The 19,697-nt window shown below is 43.1% G+C and overlaps 1 protein-coding gene across 1 annotated transcript; it reads right to left on the reverse strand.

Moving 5' to 3' along the window:
- Positions 1-3,896: 3,896 nt before the first annotated feature.
- Positions 3,897-19,396, reverse strand: LOC310707448 (cytochrome P450 2C39-like). Its single transcript, XM_083504658.1, has 9 exons — positions 19,050-19,396; positions 15,901-16,063; positions 9,633-9,782; positions 9,270-9,430; positions 8,115-8,291; positions 6,957-7,098; positions 5,720-5,907; positions 5,097-5,238; positions 3,897-4,089 (listed from the first exon to the last, which is right to left on the reverse strand). Exons 1-9 carry the CDS (start codon positions 19,215-19,217, stop codon positions 3,902-3,904), a joined length of 1,479 nt encoding a protein of 492 aa, XP_083360784.1. The 5' UTR covers positions 19,218-19,396; the 3' UTR covers positions 3,897-3,901.
- Positions 19,397-19,697: the final 301 nt, after the last annotated feature.

Below are 19,697 nucleotides of genomic sequence, written 5' to 3' on the forward strand. Positions count from 1 at the left end.
CTCGAAGACGGACGCTTGTGGCGACGGCACATAGACCAGCTTAGGCGCAGGGTTGGGGACTTGGACACTACCGAGGTGCCCCCAACTGCGCTTGCGGCTCCAGAAGAGACACGTACAGATGGCGAGGCCCCACCTACACCTCCCTCGCAAACTGCCAGCGTGGAGCCGAACCAAGCCGTTTCAGAACAGACTCAGACCACTCCACTTGCGGAGGCTCCACCCACAGCAGCGGATCCAGGGGAGTTGGTTCCAACGCCACCTAGGGTCGCACCACAGTCTCAGCGAGAACCGTGTGGCCCTCCGGACTTGGCTACCAGTCCCCGGCGGTCTGGCAGAGTTTCCAAGTGCCCAACTTATTTAAAGGACTATGTTGTTGGACAGGTATCACTGTTGGTCTAAGTATGGGAAATGTAACCGATATGCTTTTGTGCCTAATTGAACCATTACGCGTAGTGCTGTATATAAGGAAACCATTACGATTGTAACTAACGCCTTATCTCGGTGGGGAGGGGTGTTATGTAGTGTAGTTTCACCCTGGGCCAACAGGGGGATACTGTATATAGTTTTCACTCAGGTCTGTAGATAGTTTTCACTCAGGTCCGCGCCAGTTATTTTAGGCGGGAACTCTGGGCTGTTGTGGTTACAATGTTGACAGCCGGCTGCCTATAAATACAGGCCGGCTGAGCTGTTCGCAGTCAGTTCTACTCCAGCTTACCAAAATAAAGAGCTACTTGAAGAAATCGCTGTGCCGGCTGCTATGTCAACCCACGACTTAACCGGCGGGAAGAGGCTTTTCCACCTCGCCTGGTCAAAAAGGAGAGCGGAATCTCCTCAGGGCGCCCTCAGGCAGGGCAGGGCAAGGCAAGCAGAGCGAGGAGGAGAGAGAGGGGAAGGGGGGGGGGAAAAGCAGCCAGGAAACGCTGCGGTGTGGAGGAGGAATCAATTAAGGAGAGAAGGTGAAAAGCCTTGGAGAAAGGGAAAAAAGGAAAGAAAAGAGGCAGCTCCAGTAGAGCACGGGGGAAAGAGAAGCCTCGCTGCTGCTGCTTGGGAGAGTAAATTACTGTACTTGCCTTGCCCCGGGTTAGGGGGCGCAAATTAATTGCCTTGCCCCGGGTTAGGGGGCGCAAATTACTTGCCTTGCCCCGGGTGCTGATAACCCACGCTACGCCACTGCCAAAACCTACCTCTTGAAAGACTGACTCCCGTGACTAAAGGATTACAAGAGCAGCAGTTACAGCTCTCCTTGCGAAAAGCACCGAGACACCACTTAGTGTGCTTTGGCATGCAGTTTTTTGACTTCCCTGTCTTCAAGAGAAGGGAATGTTTGGCTTACTAACGAAAGGCTTATCAAGTGAAGGTGTTGTAAGTGGAAATTCACAGGTGTAAAGTGGAAACAAGCCACATATTCAGAATTTTGAATTGGAAAATATCACCAATGAAAGTTTTTTTTTGGGGGGGGGAGTAAACATTTAATGAACTGTAAAAAAAAAAAGGAGTAAAATTTAATGAACTAAACTTTGAGACTATGTTGTGCCAGGAAGTTCAACAGACATGGATCAAGGGGTAAATCTGCAAAAAATATCCTTTACTGTGCTGAGTTGCTGGTTTCTGGGATTGACTTCAAAATCTTCTTGCCATTCTCTATCACCACCTGCTGGCCATGACTGAGCCCATAACCTTTTTTAGCTATTTGTGATTTTAAAAAATGTCTTACACATATAGTTGAAGATAAATCTTTACTTGTCAGGCTGGCAACAGTTAAACAACAAGCATTATTTACACATAAATTCACTCTTCCCTCTGACCAATCCAACTGAATATCTTCGAAATGATAGACTGATTCTGAGCAGGGCATGAGGAAAGATGCAAAGAGTCTTTGCATGCTTAAAATTCCAGGGTCGATTTCTAGCATTTCTGCATAAAGGGTTGCAGACCAAGATAGAAATATCTGTCCATCCTTATCCTGGAGAAGAGGAGACTGAGAGGAGATATGACAGCCATCTTCAAATATCTCCAGGGCTGTCACTTGGAAGAGGGAGAGAGCTTGATTTCTCCTGCTCTGAAGGACACAACCTGTACCCGTTGTGTTTGCTATGATTTTCCATCTTGCTTGTGGAAAAAATTGTTGTTGTTTAGTCGTTTAGTCGTGTCCGACTCTTCGTGACCCCATGGACCAGAGCACGCCAGGCACTCCTGTCTTCCACCGCCTCCCGCAGTTTGGTCAGGCTCATGTTTGTAGCTTCGAGAACACTGTCCAACCATCTCGTCCTCTGTCGTCCCCTTCTCCTTGTGCCCTCCATCTTTCCCAGCATCAGGGTCTTTTCCAGGGAGTCTTCTCTTCTCATGAGGTGGCCAAAGTATTGGAGCCTCAACTTCATGATCTGTCCTTCCAGTGAGCACTCAGGGCTGACTTCCTTAAGAATGGATAGGTTTGTTCTTCTTGCAGTCCATGGGACTCTCAAGAGTCTCCTCCAGCACCATAATTCAAAAGCATCAATTCTTTGGCGACCAGCCTTCTTTATGGTCCAGCTCTCACTTCCATACATCACTACTGGGAAAACCATGGCTTTAACTATACGGACCTTTGTTGGCAAGGTGAAAAAAATAGCCCTTTCATTTACACTTCTTCCATTCTTTTTCCAAGAAAAGTTCCAGAGGTTTCATAGCTTTCCACTCTAAATTCACTCCAAGTTGTGTGCAGACTCCTTTCTCTTCCAACTCTATCTCTTCCAGCTTAGGGTGTCTCTTCATCTCTTCATCGGTGGCTTCCTTCCACTCCTCCAACATCACAACACTGCATTTGGCTGTTTCAGTCCTCTAGTAACCTTTTGTGAAGGACTTCTCCATTACACCATCTGTTGCCTCCACCTCCACCATTTCATCCTTCTGTTCATCCATATTGTTCTCCAAAGTCTCTTTGTCCTCTTTAATTCCACTTTCCATTTCTTTCTTCTGTTTTCTTAGCTTTTGGGTGGTTGCTTCCATACCCATCTCTGCTGTTTCTCCTTGTTAAAATGTTACACACACACACACACACACACACACACACACACACCAATTGCTCAGTGTTCCTCCATCCCTCCATTATTCCTAAAGCCACAGTTATCTCAATTTTCCACCATCTCCATTTACTCAAACTTCTGCCATTGAAGGAAAGGCTAGTGGAAGTCAGGGGAACGTCTGTTTCAAACTTCTCCCCCTTCCATTCCTTAACTGGGATAAAGGATGTGAAGCCTTCAAATATTGCATAGTGCCTCCGCACAACCTATTTCACTCCTGATACCTTGCGTGGTCCGCGTTCCAGGTTCCGGGTTCAATGTAGTGATTTAGAGAGATATTTTATTAACAAGCACACATGTACAGTATCCATCACAGAAACTTAACATTCTTTAACTGGAGAAGCTGATAGCCTTGCTCTTAGGAATTTACTCATCTTAAAGATACAATAACATAGCATGGGGGGTGTTAGAAGGGGGCTGCAGAAGAGGGAGAGAGGAGGAGGAGTGGGAATGTGTGTGTAAGGGAGATTTGAGAAAAGGAAGGGGAGGGGAAGGAGAAAAGGGAGATTTGAGGAAAGTATGGGGATGCAAAGGAAGTTGTCAAAAAGGAGGGAGTAAGGAGGCATTGGGAGAGGGATGAAGATGAAAGCAGGGGCATGAAAGGGCCTGAAGAAAAGGAGGAGATGGGGTGAAGGGGAAAACAGATGCAAAGCAGAGCTGCAGAAGATAAGACAGAAGTGGCTTCAGAAATGGAGCTGTGAAGGTGAAAAGAGACCTCAGTAGCTGCATGGGATGAGATGGGAAGGGAAGGGGAAATGCTAGGGGGTTCATGTGTCAGGAGTGGCCAAGGGGTCACCAAGTGCAGGAAGCAGGGGTGCAGCCCCTAATATTTTCCTATTTTCTTATGTGTTGCAACGGGGAACAGCACAGACTTTATACGGATGGGGATGTGCTATAATCCCTATTATAGCCTCTTGATTGAGCTCTTTGACTCCTTCTGGCAACTGAAAACTGAATGCCCTCAGCAGGCTGGTCAGGAAGATGAATATTTCGATCTTTGCCATCTGCATTCCCAAACATATGCGAGACCCTGAGAAGGAGACAAGAAGAAGGCAGTAAGTGAGCAATAATTTACTTTCCCATGTTCATTGCTTTGTAGGTATAAGCATTCTGCATAACACTTTGGCAAAATAGACATAGTTAGGATACAGAAAACATCAAGGCTGCTGTCAGTTTTCTAGCCTGGTCAGTGCTAACCTTCCTTTCTTCTTGTTATACTTATGTTTTGTTCTGTAATTTGAAGTTCCCAATCTCATATCAAGGAAGATACATTCAGGAAGAGGATGGATTGAAGATGAAGGGTCCTGTGGGAGGGGCAGGGCAGAGAGCATCTGCCAGGGCTAGAAGCCAGTGTAAGAGGGTTTAGCTCCCAGTGAGAACTGGGAGGGCTCACTTTTCTGTGTGCAGAATAAGGGTGAAGATTTAATTTTGATAGAGTACCTTGTAATTTCCTTTATTTCTTTTCTATTTTTCTTTCCTAATCTTTTTTCTATTTTCCCTTTTAGATTAGTCTGATTTTTATTGTGTCTTATGTATAAAGCTTTTTAATAAAACTTGATTTTAAAAAATGAAAGGAAAACTTTGGTCAACTGCCCAAATCAGCAATGCAGAAAGGAGTTAAGACCATGGAGCAAACTCTCCTTGCCAGGTTTACTTCACCTTGGTAGGAACTAGCATTGCTGCCTGAAGAGAAGTTGGGTGGCTTGCAGTGGTGATGTGTGACAGGGAACAGCACTATCCTGGTGCTTGCTGTGCTGCCCCTCTCAGGGACAGGGCAGGGGTGGCAAATGTAGGGAGGTGCAGATGGAGACCACATAAGTGTATGTGCATGTGTGGATCCCAAGCCACCAACCTAGAGATCCCCTTAACTTGCCAGTGCCCTGCCCCATTCTGCTGACCAGCACTGCCCCTCCAGCCAGAAAGACGCTGCTACTGCTCTGGCCCACTCCCTCCTGTGCTGCTGCTGATGTCATTTCCTAGAAGCAGACCAGTAAGCACATCTACAGATCACAACATAGCTTGGTCTTCTGTGTTTACCTGCACCAAATGGGAGATATTCTTCTCTGTTCATGAATTGTCCATCCTTGTCCAAAAAATGATTTGGGTTGAACTCTGCAGGTGTCTCCCATCGTGTTGGATCAAGAAGAACAGAGCGCAGATCGGGAACAATAATAGTCCCCTGAAAATAAGAAACAAGTGACTTGGAATGCATTCACATCAATACTTTTTTTTATTGTCCCACACTATCCCAAGACTAATCATTGCAGAGACTGATCTGAATTATTATTATTATTATTATTATTATTATTATTATTATTATTATTATTATTATTTTGGTGGGTGGCTTTGTATTCATCACTGTAAAAACTTTCTGTACAGGCAGGAACACAAGGGGACTTTCCCCCACCTCTTTTAAAATGAAACCTCACAACCAGACGGAGACTTCTGGCCTCTACATGCTCCTCCCCTGCCACAATTGCCCCATGGAATGGCACTTGCTGATGGTGAAACATGTCTGCAGATGGAGCTCCTGCTCTTGCCCTTCAGATTTTTGACTAGACAGGAAGTTCCTGTACGGCTGGCTGCATCTCTCAATATTAAACCGTCTGCTGCTCTTTGTTCTTGGGCTACAGGAGTGCAGCTGTATCACACTGTTATACCTTGGGAATGAGAAAACCACGCAGCTTCAAATCCTTTGTACATTGCCTAGGGAACCCAAAAAAAGTGACGTATTTAAAGCGCTGCATTTCATGAATCACAGCATTGGTGTAGGGCAGTTTCTTCTTGTCTTGATAGCAGATTGAGTGAGCAGAACCTATGACATCTTCTATTTCCTTGTGCATTTTATCTGAAGAGAATGATGGAAACAGAAGTTTTATTGTGAATACTGCATTTTATTTCAGATGGACATTTAATTCCCTTGAACATATTCCATAAATCTCTGTGAATGAGTCCCAGTTTCTTGCATTTTTAGGTCACCTGGTCCTCCAAAGAGCTCGTCTGTGTACATGGTTATTCCCCACTCTAGATCCCAGGTGTGAAAAGGCTGAAAGTGAAGTTCATCGCAGTTGTTTCTGGTTACCAGAGCTGGCTGGATTTGCTGAAGGGCTGGGATCAAAGGCTGTCATATATTCATCCTCCACCCCCAGCCCTCAATATTTCCTACTTAGTTTCACTAATACTCATTTCCTCATCTGATCTTTGGCTAGCATCACTCATATAAAGGTAAAGGTAAAGGACCCCTAGGAGGTTAAGTCCAATCAAAGGAGACTATGGAGTGCTTTGCTCATCTCGCTTTCAGGCCTAGGGAGCTGGTGTTTATCCACAGACAGCATTCCGGGTCATGTGGCCAGCATGACTAAACCACTTCTGGCACAACTGGACACCATGATGAGTGCCAGAGCACACAGAAATACTGATTACCTTCCCACCGCAGCACTACCTGTTTACTTACACTGGCATGCTTTCAAACTACGTTGGCAGAAGCTGGGACAGAGCAACAGGAGCTGACCTGTCTTATGGATTCGAACTGCCAACTTTCTAATCAGCAATCCCTAGGGGCTCAGTGCTTTAGACCACAGTGCCACCCGCATCCCTCATGTAATGGAGCACGGAGAGGCAGGAATGAGGCTCAGTCACTTATCTCACAGCAGGGGCATTCTTGTACATTTGCTGCATAAAGAAACTGCTAGCAGATTTGCAAAAGAAAACAGGTACAGGTTGTGGTATGATATCAAACTGGAGGGGGGAATGTGTTGATTCCTGCATTGCAGGGGGTTGTATTAGAAGACCCTTGGGGTCCCTTCCAAACCTACTATTGTAGGCTTCCTTATGAAACCTTTAAAGAACTATACTCCACCTTAGTGGTCAAGAGAAGCCCTGGCTCTCCTCTCTCACCTTGGATATCTGGATGACTTGCCAGGAGGAGGAGTGCCCATTTCAGAGAACACGTAACTGTGTCCGACCCTCCTACAAAGAGGTCAAAAATGCACTGGGCCAAGTTTTCTTCATCATAGGTGGACTCTGGGTCATTCCTGCTCTGGTGTTGAAAATGGGGAAAGTGACATGTCATTTACATGCATTACATTCTGTCCTTCAGCACTTTATCTGCCTTCCCCCACTTATTACCATACCACCCACACATGCTTCATGAGAGGTGGGGTATCCTCTTATAGTGCCTAAGGTGAAATGAGAAGCTGCTGCCACCCCCTCCCCCCCCCCGCTGTTGCTGCCCTCACTCACTGGATCATCACCTTTTCGTGGTGAGTGGGATTGCACATTCCTATGACCCTTGTGAGTGAAGCCATTGGGAATCTCATACTCCCAGCAGGGTCACCCAAGGCGGTAAGGTCAAAGGGGAGGAGCTAGACAAAGAATGATCCAAGAAGTCATCAACGGCAGAACAGGCGGGTGATAACAAGCGGTATGTTACAACGGAATTTACCGGTCGCCATGACAACTCATGCCATCAGAACAGAGCCTTACTGCGAAGACTGTTCATTGGTCAGTGTGCACTGATCTACAGACATAAAACAAATTCATGTACAGGCGTCTTCCAAAAAACAAATCCCAAACGCAAACACCAAAAGTTCCATGGTGATCAGCATATGGTAACAGGGGCAGGATTATGAAATGTGGAAGCCCTTAGTCATGAAGCAGCACATGGGCGGTGGATACAGATTCAGTCATTCTGACTCAAGGAACAAGGCAGTTGAGCAGTTCGGCAGCTGTATCCATGACTGAGCAGCCCTTTTTAGGATCTACTCTGCTCACTCCAAAATGGGGGAGGGGCTAGAAAAGGTGCCCTAAACATAGTCTGCCTCTCTTTTTCCCTGACTGGATTACCACGCCCAGTGGGGTCACCACCCAGCGGTGGTAAAAGACAATTGAACTTTGGAACACGGAATATATGGACAGATATAACACAGATAATGAGCATCCTGAACACAGAACTGCCATCATTGCAAGAGAGATGGGACATTTTAACATCAACATAACATGGAATATAATGATTCCTTGGATGAGCAGCATTCGCTCATCCAAGCAGATACTTACTTTCTCCATCTGAAGTAGATAGAAATCAATGAGATCCTGTGGCTCATACAGGGACTGATTCTCCTTATGCTTCTTTATCTCCTCCTTTGCAAATGAACGCACCATCTCCACGCAGGAGAAAGCCTTCTTGTGGGGACCGGGGAGATGTTTCATGAGCCATGGGAGCATTTCATAAAGCTAAAGGAAAGATAGCAGAAATGCTGCCATTACCATGAGGAAGCTTGTTCAAACCATTTGTGCTTTGGAATTGCACTTATAAAACATGATCTGCATTATTCTTCAGGGCTAGCATATTAGTTTGAGTCTCACTAAGAAGAAGGAAGGTGTCTATAGCTTCTCTGGAATCCCACAATGATTGGATTCTGTGAATTATCCCTAGCTGGAAATGTGAAAGAAAAGTATGGCTAAAAATATTTTTCCAGCTCCCCGGCATAATTTCAAAACTGGGCACTATCTCAGGACCTCTCCTGGAACAAGTTAGTGCCCGTTTGTGGTACTTGGCGGTGGGTGGAGAATAGGGATGGGGGAAAATTCAAGTACGGTAAGTTTCATGAGTACTTTTTTTTTTTTACTGATTAGGAATGGATGTAGAAATGTGGAGAACTGAACTTAAATTTGAGGAAAGGGTTTAGCAGAAGCGGGCTGCTTTCCTCAGCAATAGCGATAGTGCCTGAGTTGCTGGTCTCTCTTTCATTAAAAAAAAATTCCAGCCAAGTGGTGGCTGCAGGGGCCTCACCATGATTGCCACTGCTAGGTGGGTATAGAGTAGACACATTTAGTTTTCTATGATGGCAACAAAACTATGTAATTCCCTTCTTGAGAAGATTATTTTGTTCACCTCTGTTCCCTTTGGTGGGCTCTAGATTATCTGCTCTCAAGGTCATTTTTCCATTTTTGTCCCATCTTCCTTCTAAAGAGTCTCCTGTAGAGGACAAAGTCTTCTTTTGTTGTTTTTTATGGGGGTTTTTGTGTGTTTTTTATCTCAATGATAATCATGAGCAATGGATCAGGCTGTGAGATAGTAAGTGGCCCTTATCTCAGATCAATTTAAACCTGATCTCACTTCTCCAACCCTCTATCAGAATACTGATTTGTGGTATTAAGGCCCTTTGGAGGTATTAAAGCCCTTTGGCAGGAATGGAAATGACTACTCACAGCATAACCAAAGCTACATACAAATTGTAGGATAAATTCTATGGCTTCTATCAGCTTCTGGAACCGTTCATCTCCAAGAGCAAACCGGTGCCCAAAAGCCACAGCACATATCACGTTGGAGACTGAAGTAGCGATGGGCATGGAGGGGTCAAGTGGCTGTCCTGCAAAATAAAGTTATACTAATGTTAGCTCAGCTGGTCCAGTTCATGCTGAGAGTGGGAGTTCATGGTGGTCAAGAGAAATTGCTGGGATCTCCATTAGGAACCAAGAAAAGCATATCACATTCCTTTCTAAAATGGACAGAGGTAGGACACAAATATATCTCCATATGCCAGCTCAGCACCATCACTTAGCACCACATACCCTTTGAATGTGCAAAAGCCTCCACGAGCTGATGGGCCTCCTCTGCTACTTGGTGCTCCATGCCTTTCTTTTCCCGCCACAGCTTCTGCAGAGTAACTACAACAAAGCGTCTCTGTTGCCTCCAGGTGTGACCAATTGAGAATGCAATACCTATGGAAAATCAGTGAGAAATAACAACAATCATACCTTGGGTTAAAGTCGCTTCGGGTTAAATCTTAAATCTTTTCAGGTTGCCTCCCACGGCGACCCGGAAGTAACGGAACAGGTTACTTCAGGGTTTTGCCGCTCACACATGTGCAGACGCTCAGAATGACGTCACATGCACCCGCACTTTACAGTATCAGCAAAAAGTGAGATTTCTCGACAGCTCTACCATTTTGATTTTTGAAGAGAAAACTGGTATCTGATACAGTGTGATGTCGACAAGTTTAGATCTTTCCATGGAAGGCCATCACGATCAAATTTCACTTCTATCTATCAAGCTTCTGGTGATGCTTTTTGGAAAAGAATGGAAGTGGTGGAAATGGAAGGAGCTTTTTTCTTTCTCTCTTGCTAAATTAGGATGGAAAATCATTGCCTACAGGAAATGGGATCACAAGATCTAAAACTGGGTGTAAAATAATGAATATACAACAAGTAAATAACTATGGGTTATTTTTTAATATTGTACAGTGGTACCTCAGGTTACATACACTTCAGGTTACATACCTTTCAGGTTACAGACTCCGCTAACCCAAAAATAGTGTTTCAGGTTAAGAACTTTGCTTCAGGATGAGAACTCAAAATCTTTGCAGGCATAAATAGTATTGACAATGGAGTTGGATATAACCACCTTGAAAGTATTATGAGCACAAATCATTATGAATGTGCAATTAAAAAACGTTTTCTGGAGGAGCACTTAGCACCAGTAATAAACTGTGGAGTTAGTGATGGGAATTATTGGGCAGGCCAGCCCCACAGTAACTCACATTGTGTCTTTCAGAGTGAATGTGCCTGTTCTTTGGAACTGCATTCAGAATATGACTCTGCACTTCCCCCCCAAAAAGGAAGACATTTTCCCCCCAACAAGCTTTCCCAGTCATGTACAAAGGTCACTTCAATAGGTGTATACCTTGTTTTGTTTTAACCCATATTTAGTTGTTGTTGGTTTTTGTACTGTTTTAAAACCTTTTATAATAAATAATAATAATATTTTTTTATTTATACCCCACCCTTCCCAGTTCTGAAAACTGGGCTCAGGGTGGCTAACAGCAAATTTAAAACACTTAATTGATGCAACAAAAAACAGCATAAAATACCGTATAAAACGTGAATAACAATAAATTCAGAATTCAAAAATCAATTTAGGGGGGAAATCCAGCCAATAAACATTAGATGATCACCAGGGCTAGCTGGCTAAATTAGTCCTATTTGGGCCAGAGAGGAGACCAGGGGAGAATTAGCTGTGGGATCCCAGAGTGGGTAGTCTTCATAAAAAGGGGAGGGGAGGGGAGGAAGGGGAATAAAAGACCAGGCTAAATTCAAATTGAAAGCCAGGCAGAATAACTCTGTCTTACAGGCATTCTTAAGGAAATCAGCCCTGAGTGCTCACTGGAAGGACAGATCGTGAAGCTGAGGCTCCAATACTTTGGCCACCTTATGAGAAGAGAAGACTCCCTGGAAAAGACCCTGATGTTGGGAAAGATGGAGGGCACAAGGAGAAGGGAACGACAGAGGATGAGATGGTTGGACAGTGTTCTTGAAGCTACCAGCATGAGTTTGACCAAACTGCGGGAGGCAGTGGAAGACAGGAGTGCCTGGCGTGCTCTGGTCCATGGGGTCACGAAGAGTCGGTCACGACTAAATGACTAAACAACAACAACACAGGCCCTGCGGAAGGAAGTTAAATCCTGCAGGGCCCTGGTCTCATGGGACAGAGCATTCCACCAGGTTGGAGCCATTACTGAGAAGGCCCTGGACCTGGTAGAGGATAATCTGACTTACTTAGCACTTCCGGAGGCGGCGCCAACGGCAATGGCGGTCTCCTTCTGATCTGGAGGAGAAGCTCCGCGGAACCTGGGGTCTTACCGCTACGGCGCAGCGGGGACCCGTCCAAAAACTGCAGGCGGGAGAAGCCTGCAGCCGTGGGACTCGGCGGGTGCCAGAAGCGGCCCCCCAAGTAGCGAAGGGACCCCGCGAGGGGCTCCGGAGCGGGACGGGGGTGGCGCGGTGCTGAGAGTTGATCGCTACTTCCGTGGAGTGAAGCCGCGCAGCTGTTGCCAGAGAGCGCTGACCTTTTTTCTTTGAAAATTCGGCTTCTAAATTATAACCCGTGAGTAAGACTGTTTAAAAATCGGGAGATCAAAGGTTTGGCTTGCCTTTGATAGACACAGCGAACTTGAATTTGGCACTGAAGCGGGAAGTCGCAAAAAGGAAGTCCGTCTTCCGGTTTTTGTGAATAGGATTAAAGCAAAGACTTTTGAAGCTAGAGCTGGAGAAGCAAAACAGAGGAGTCTAAATTTTAATGCCAGATACAAGAACTCCCTCTTGGAGTGAGGGGGAGAAGGAAACTTTGGACTTAAGGATTAAAAAAAGTGAGGAAAAAAGACCACTGCCTAATCCCTGATATTGGTCTGCTAGAGACAGTGAGAAAGTGTTGCACCGCTTATAAACATTTGTAACTGTCGGTGAATACTCTGCATGTGAACTGGAAAGGACTCCTTGCAATTGTTGCCTATTATTGAACTGTTGCCTTTTATTGAAAAAGTGAAAGTTAAAAAGGGCAGGACTGCTTTTGGAAAAGTTACCTTGAAAGTAACATTGTTGCCAAGGTGCTCCCCTAGAGGAGGCCTGGGATATAGCTGGGGATTTTCCATTACAGCAGGTTTAGAAACTTTCTCACCAGAAAGGAAGCTTGAACTGTGTGAGCGACCTTGAATTCTAAAGATAAAGTAATGGATCAGGAAAAACCCCAGCCTACAAGGATAAAAACTAGATTGCAGCAATGAAGACAATCAATAGTAGCACCTCCTGTCTTAGAAAAAGAAGATACTGGGCAGCCTGGAGCAAAAAGTATGGGTGCTGAAGAGACATTAAACGCATCATTAGACAAAATATTTGGAGCCTTGGAAAAACTGTCAGCTAAAATTGACTTAAATACTACAACTATCAGCTCCAATACTCAGGCCACTGACCGACTGCTGCAGGAATCTAAACTGACAAGGAAGATTGCTGATGAGGCTAAAGAAAAGGTGCTGGTGGTAGAAGGAAAATTACAGCCAATTAATAAGCAATTAGAAGACCATAAGGCACAGTTGTCCTTAATTGAATTGAAAGATAAACAGGCTAATTTAAGGATCAGGGCGGTACCGGAATTGGAAGAAGGAAAATTGAATGACTTTCTTACACAGGAATTTGAAGAATTCTGGGGCCTTGATCCAGAGAAAGATTTCAAGATAAAGACAGCCTTCAGACTTGGCAAAGAGAACAAAGGGGGAAGAAAGAACAAGGACTGTTTGATTACACTCAGATCCAAAGAAGAGAGAGATAAAATACTGGGCCTACATTACCAGAAATCATTGGAAATAGAGGATTCCAGGATAGAAATTTTTAAAGATATTCCAAAATATCTATTGGACCTCAGAGCTAACTACGGAGACCTGGTGAATCTGTTAAGAAGAAACAGTGTCATCTTCAGGTGGGAGTTTCCCCAGGGGTTATCGTTTACTTACAGAGGGAAAAAGGTGAAGATAAGATCAGAGGAGGACAAAAAGAGATTCCTGAAGGATCATGAGGAAGAATTACAAAAAGAGGCAGAGAGAAGAGAACCAAAATTAAAACCAGGAGTTTTGGACCTAGCAAAGCCGCCATTGGTACTGGACAAACCAGAAGTGAGACCACCCACAGACCAAGAACAAGCATTGGGAGCAGTTGGAGGAGAAGCAGAATAACCACACAATGTCTATGAAGGTATTAAGTTGGAACATTTGAGGCCTGAATTCCCCTGACAAGAGGGGAAAAAAAATTCCACTTATTGAAAAAGGAAAAAATGGACTTGATAGGTTTGCAAGAAACCCATGTGATTAGAACACACAGGAAAGTACTAATTAACAAAAGATTAGGACAAGAATTTATTTCATCAGACAAAGTTAAAAAGAGAGGAGTGGTGATCTATGCAAAAGAAAGTTTATCACCTAAATTCGTCTTCAAAGATGACCAAGGAAGATTTGTGGCTATTGAAATACAATTCCAAGGTGAGAAATTTTTGATAATAGGGATATATGCACCAAATGAGGGGAAATCAGAATTTTACAAGAAACTGCATGAGACATTGTTGGATTTTATGGACTTTAACATCATTATGTTTGGAGACATGAATGGAGTGGTATCGACAAATATGGATAAGTCAGAAAGACAAGTGGTGACAAAAGACGGAAGACTACCAAAAACCTTTTTTGAAATGACAGACAATATGGATTGAATTGACATTTGGAGAACTAAGAACCCCCTAGGCAGAGAGGGGACATTCTTTTCTGAAGCCCAAAAGACTTGGACAAGGATTGACCAAATCTGGATAACCAGAGGAATGGCTCCTAAGATCCGAAAAGTGGAAATCTGCCCAAAAACCTGCTCCGACCATAACCCTGTGAAAATGGAAATGAAACCAACATTGACTGGTTCCTTTAGATGGAGGATGAACGACGCCTTGTTTAGAGATCCAGAAATTATCAAGAAGGCCCAAAAAATTATAAAAGACTATTTTGAGATAAATTTGAAGACTACAGTGGAAAAAAGAACAATCTGGGACGCAAGCAAAGCTGTAATGAGAGGGTTTTTGATCCAGCAAAATTCAATAAAAAGGAGAACTCAAAATGAGAAAAAAGAGAAGATTTTGGAGAAAATAAGAGAAGGAGAGAAAAAACTTAGAGCTAAACCAAAATCACAAGAGATATTGAGAGAAATTAAGTTATATCAAGTACAATACATGAAAATGATAAATCAGGACATTGAATGGAAAGTTAAACAGATGAGACAAAAGACCTTCATTAATTGTAAAGAAGTTGAAGGTACTTTTTTTCACCTTTGGTGGACGTGCCCAAGGATCAAGGCTTTCTGGGAAATGATATATAATGAATTGAAAAAGGTATTTAAATATACTTTCCTGAAGAAACCAGAGGCCTTCCTCCTGGGCATAGCTGGCTAATCGGTGTTAAAGAAGGATAGAACTTTCTTTATGTATGCTACAGCAGCAGCAAGAATTCTCATCGCAAAGCATTGGAAGACACAAGACCTACCCACCTTGGAAGAATGGCAGATGCAACTAATAGACTATATGGAGATGGTGGAAATGACTGGCAGAATCCGAGACCAGGGAGACGAGTCGGTGGAAGAAGACTGGAGGAAATTTAAAATGTATTTGCAGAAATATTGTAAAATTTTTGAATGTTGAGGACATTGAAATGAATTGCAGGGGTTTTAGCAACAAGGTAAAATGCAAGATTGGATTAATAATGGACTAACAGGACATGAATTTGCTGAACCAACTTTTAACAGGGATACAAAAATGGGAGACGTGAGGGAGTCAGGAAAATAAGTTAACTAAAGAGGAGAAATTAAGAAAGAGGGAATTTTTGTCTTTTTATATGTATTTTTTCTTTTTTGTGTGTGTGTAATGTCTGTATTTTTGTATTTTATAATTTTGTATCTTTTTTGTCTTTTCTATTTTTTTAAAAAAATCTTTTATTGTCAAAACCTAATAAAATAATAATAATAATAATAATAATAATAATAATAATAATAATAATAATCTGACTTACTTAGGACCCGGGACTTCTAAACTATGATTATTCATAGTTTAAACTGTTTTTATATCTCTGTAAGTTGCCTTGAGACATACATGCAAGAAGCAATTCATAATGTATAATGATGATAGTAACTATGTGATTGCAAAGTTCACATGTTATATTTACCACATGAGTCCATGCCCAAAACATGTTGGAAGAGCTTGTTGAGAGAAGCGGTGTGTTCTGTTTCTTAGAGATGTCATAATCAATCAAATCTTCACATGTACTGAAGCCAGGTTTTCATGGACCCAAACAAATGTGTCATTTGATAGCATGAGAACTAGCCACTCTGAATGACCTCAGCCCCTAGGTGTTGGCTCCTAGGTAATGCATTTCCCGTTGTGTGCAGCAGTAATAGAGAACCTTTGTTCTGTTTTTCTGGACAGCCCTTTAAAAGTTTCATCTTGGGAAAATACCAGTAGAAATTCTTATTCTTCACTACTTACCCTTTCCTTTTATCAGAGTCCTAACGAAAAGAGTCTCTGGCCGCTCGTCTAATTCTTCAGAGTGGTCAATGAGCGCTTTTTTCACTGCTTGAAATCCAGACATTACTACAATGGGTAGATGTCCACACCACATGGTGTAAATATTTCCATGTTGCTTTCCCAGCTACCATTTGGTTCAAAAGAGAAGAGAGGAATGATGTGTTCAAAAAATGCAGTTGGGTATTTCAACTTAATACGAGAATGTCATCCTCCCTAACCTCTGCAGTTTCTCACTATGTGCAGTTCTCTTCCTATCATCCTTTCCCCTCCTCCTCCTCCCCCCTCCTTCCTTCCTTCCTTCCTTCCTCCCTCCCATAATTCCAACCCATTTGTTTTACTCCCTCCTAGCCATATTGCCTCTGCCTAGGATCAGAGCAGCAGAGACACTTCATAGTAACCAGCCCTCCTGCGACAGACAAGAAGATGCACAAGTCATTGCCAGAAAATGATCTTGCGACACTCTTTGTGTGTGCAGGGATGTGGAACCTGTAGCCCACCAGATGCTTTTGAACTAGAACTCCCACCATCCCTGACTATTGGCCATGGTGGTTGGGGCAGATGGGCATTGTAGTCCAAAACATCTGGAGGCTACCAGGTTGGCATAGGCTGCGTTAGAGCCCTGGGTCAGGTTTCAGACCCACGGTGGGTCACAGCAGGAGCATCACCACCATGCAAATCTATGGCAAGGAATTCAGATGATACATGTCTGGGCTAGAGATTATTACCAATTCCAATGTTTTAAAAGTTAATATGTTCATATCCGATGGCTGAGTAATTTTATATTTTTTGAAGAGTTTTCGCTGAAAAAAGGCTCAGAATTGTATTTAAGAAACAAACAGATAAAATAAATTATGGTCTGATAAATAGTAAATGCTTGCGGAGGAGGCAATGGAAAGGTGTCTGTTCTGTTTGTCTCCTGTCTTCTCTAGTTACACGTGAGCTGCTGCTGAGAAAGGCTGATGTGCTCCTGCTTCATTGCCAATTGAACTTGTTGCCCTTCCGTCTGTTCGAAGGGGAGAAGTACACAGCATTCTAGGCCAGGGATGTCCAACAGGTAGATCGGGATCTACTAGTAGATCGTGGTGTGTCTGTGGTAGATCTTGGGGGGCCCCAAACCCTCCTGAAAGCTCAAGAACTTTGGCCCCCTAAAAAAGCTCAACAAATTTGGTAGATCACTGCCAGTTTTTTTATAGTGGGAGTAGATCTCAGTCTCTTGAAAGTTGGACATACCTGTTCTAGGCCATGTCGCAAAATGCAATAGAACGAAAGGAAGACAAGATCAAGAACATACTGTAATAAGCTGTTTTATTAATTCAGCTTCTTGTGTTACACAGTGTGTTTTGGAGATGAGTGCCCTTCAACCAGCAGCTATGAACAACACACATTAAAACTAGTATAAAGGGGCAAGATTCCGATTAATACTGAAAAGCACAAAACCATACAAAGTAGGATAATGGCAGCATGGGTAGCTATGTGAAATCAGGGGGAAACACAAGGCAACATAAAATGTTGTTGTATTTTCAATTTGTAAGTGGTAGCAAAACTTCCTTTCCAACTGCCATCAGTTTCACAGCTTTCTAAATGACTCTCTGAAGCTGATTTCACAGCCCTGGCCTTGTAATCTTGGAGAGAGTATTACCTGGAGATTAGCACTTACTGTAGGCTTGCCATACATAGGGAAAATTCCTGACATGTCCTGACAGGAATCGGCAAAATGTCAGGGAACACCCAGATGTATGGCAACCCAAAAGCTCAACAATTTCCTAAAAAATGGCAACCGTAGTTTACCGCAGAGATCCTTTAAGAAGATTTTGGTATTTTAGTTTATAATTTGTTTTTTATAAGTGCTTCTGGTTTGAGTGAAAAAGATTGAATAGGGCATGGAGGTTAGTGCCTGTTGAGAGGCTGCTGTGAATGAATGCTGTGGTCCGTCTTTTTTCTGTAATAATATTTTATTCTTTTTTCATATAGAAAGTTACATTTGTTAACCTTGGTAACCTCAAGGTAAGATTACTTGCAATGTGTTATACATAGGGCTGCCTCTGAAGACAGTTTGGAAACTTCAGCTACTGCAGAATTCAGTGGCCAGGTTGCTCACCGGAACAAGAGCAGATTACATCGCTCCTGGTCCGACTGCACCAGCTACCAATTAGTTTCTGGACCCAATTCAAAGTGCTGGTTTTGACCTAGAAAGCCTTAAATGGCTTAAAACCACAATACCTCAAGGACCACCTCTTTCAATATGATCTTACCCAGACCCTGAAATCATCTTCTGAGGCCCTTCCTTATGTTCCTCCTCCATAAGAGGTCCAGAGGGTGGCAACACAAGAATGGACCTGCTCTGCAGTGACTCTCCATCTGTGGAATTCTCTCACCAGGGAAGTTCACCTGGCAAAACCTTCCTTTTTAACTAGGCCTTTGGTTGATTTCATTGACATCCTATGCCCTTTTAAAATGTGGTTCTTTTTTGTGGCGGGGGGTGTTATTGGGTGGTTAATAATAATAATAATAATAACAACAACAACAACAACAACAACATTCAAATTAACAAAACAATTGGAATATAGAAATTTTCCATATATAAAGTTACATTTGTTACTCAACAATAATACAGTGGTCCCTCAGGTTACATACGCTTCTGGTTACATACTCTTCAGGTTACAGACACTGCTAACCTAGAAATAGTACCTCGGGTTAAGAAATTTGCTTCAGGATGAGAACAGAAATCATGCTCTGGCGGCGTGGCAACAGCAGGAGGCCCCATTAGCTAAAGTGGTGTTCCAGGTTAAGAACAGTTTCAGGTTAAGAATGGACCTCCGGAACGAATTAAGTACTTAACCCAAGGTACCACTATATTCCAATTCAACAAAACAAGTAGTTTTTAATGCGCATTTTCAACTTTTATATGGTTTTGTGCTTTGCAATATTAATAATAATACTATTTACATTATCACTATTTTTTCTATTGCTTACAGCTTCTGACAACGGAGCCTTATGGCATTTACCATTTTAACCCATGCCATCGTTGAAGCTGAAATATCACAATTGTTGGGGGAAATAGATAAAACAATTGCTGGCATCAGACTGAGTTATTACGAAGCAATAAGTACCTGAATGAGAGTATTTTCATCAATCTTGAATCCAAACCTCCATGTGGCTCCAATGAGAGGAAGCTGGAGAGGACCTGGAGGAAAATGCCTGCGTGACCAGAGCTGTTTCAGGTAGTGCAGAATCAGAAGAGCCACCAGAAGAGCAATCAGAAGTGCCCATACCTCCATCCTTCTCTTGCTGTCTCTTTCTCCTTAATTTTTTCTAGGTTGCCTGGTCAGGTTCAACTCTCTTTCTCTAAGGAGTTTTTGCTTTCGTCAAAGACATCAGCAGTACTCTCTGTTTTTATATGCTCAGTTATTGAAAACAAATAAGCAAGAAGGGGTGCGACACCATTTGTAAGTAGACTTGGAATGTGATACAATCAAACACTAATAAAATCAAATGCTATAATCATTTTGATATGTGTCACGCAGATGTGATGAAGTGTGCTTTATATCAGGCACATTGAACTCCCAAGTGACTGTGATCTACTTCCAGTACCCCGAGAGTCATCTGATATTTAATATGGGTATCTTTCCTCTTATGGTATTGCTACTCCTTGTAACCTGTGCCTTGGGAAGTTACCAATCTGATGTAGGCGTCAAAGCCTTCAGAAAGAACTCTGAGTTCAAGCTCTTATTAATCCAGCAATGAAGGCCAGGATAGTA

The sequence above is a fragment of the Podarcis liolepis genome (assembly GCF_965112155.1).
Source record: "Podarcis liolepis genome assembly, chromosome: 5".
Lineage (NCBI taxonomy): Eukaryota > Metazoa > Chordata > Lepidosauria > Squamata > Lacertidae > Podarcis > Podarcis liolepis.

Bases quoted from the DNA above. Each gene is read 5' to 3' on its own strand.
- LOC310707448 (XM_083504658.1), bottom strand. From the start codon at position 19,217: ATGGAGGTATGGGCACTTCTGATTGCTCTTCTGGTGGCTCTTCTGATT. The intron at 8,292-9,269 runs GTGAGTAGTCAT...TCTTTCCTTTAG, and splicing joins TATGTAGCTTTGGTTATGCT to CTTTATGAAATGCTCCCATG. The intron at 5,239-5,719 runs GTATAACAGTGT...TCTTATTTTCAG, and splicing joins GTGGTTTTCTCATTCCCAAG to GGGACTATTATTGTTCCCGA.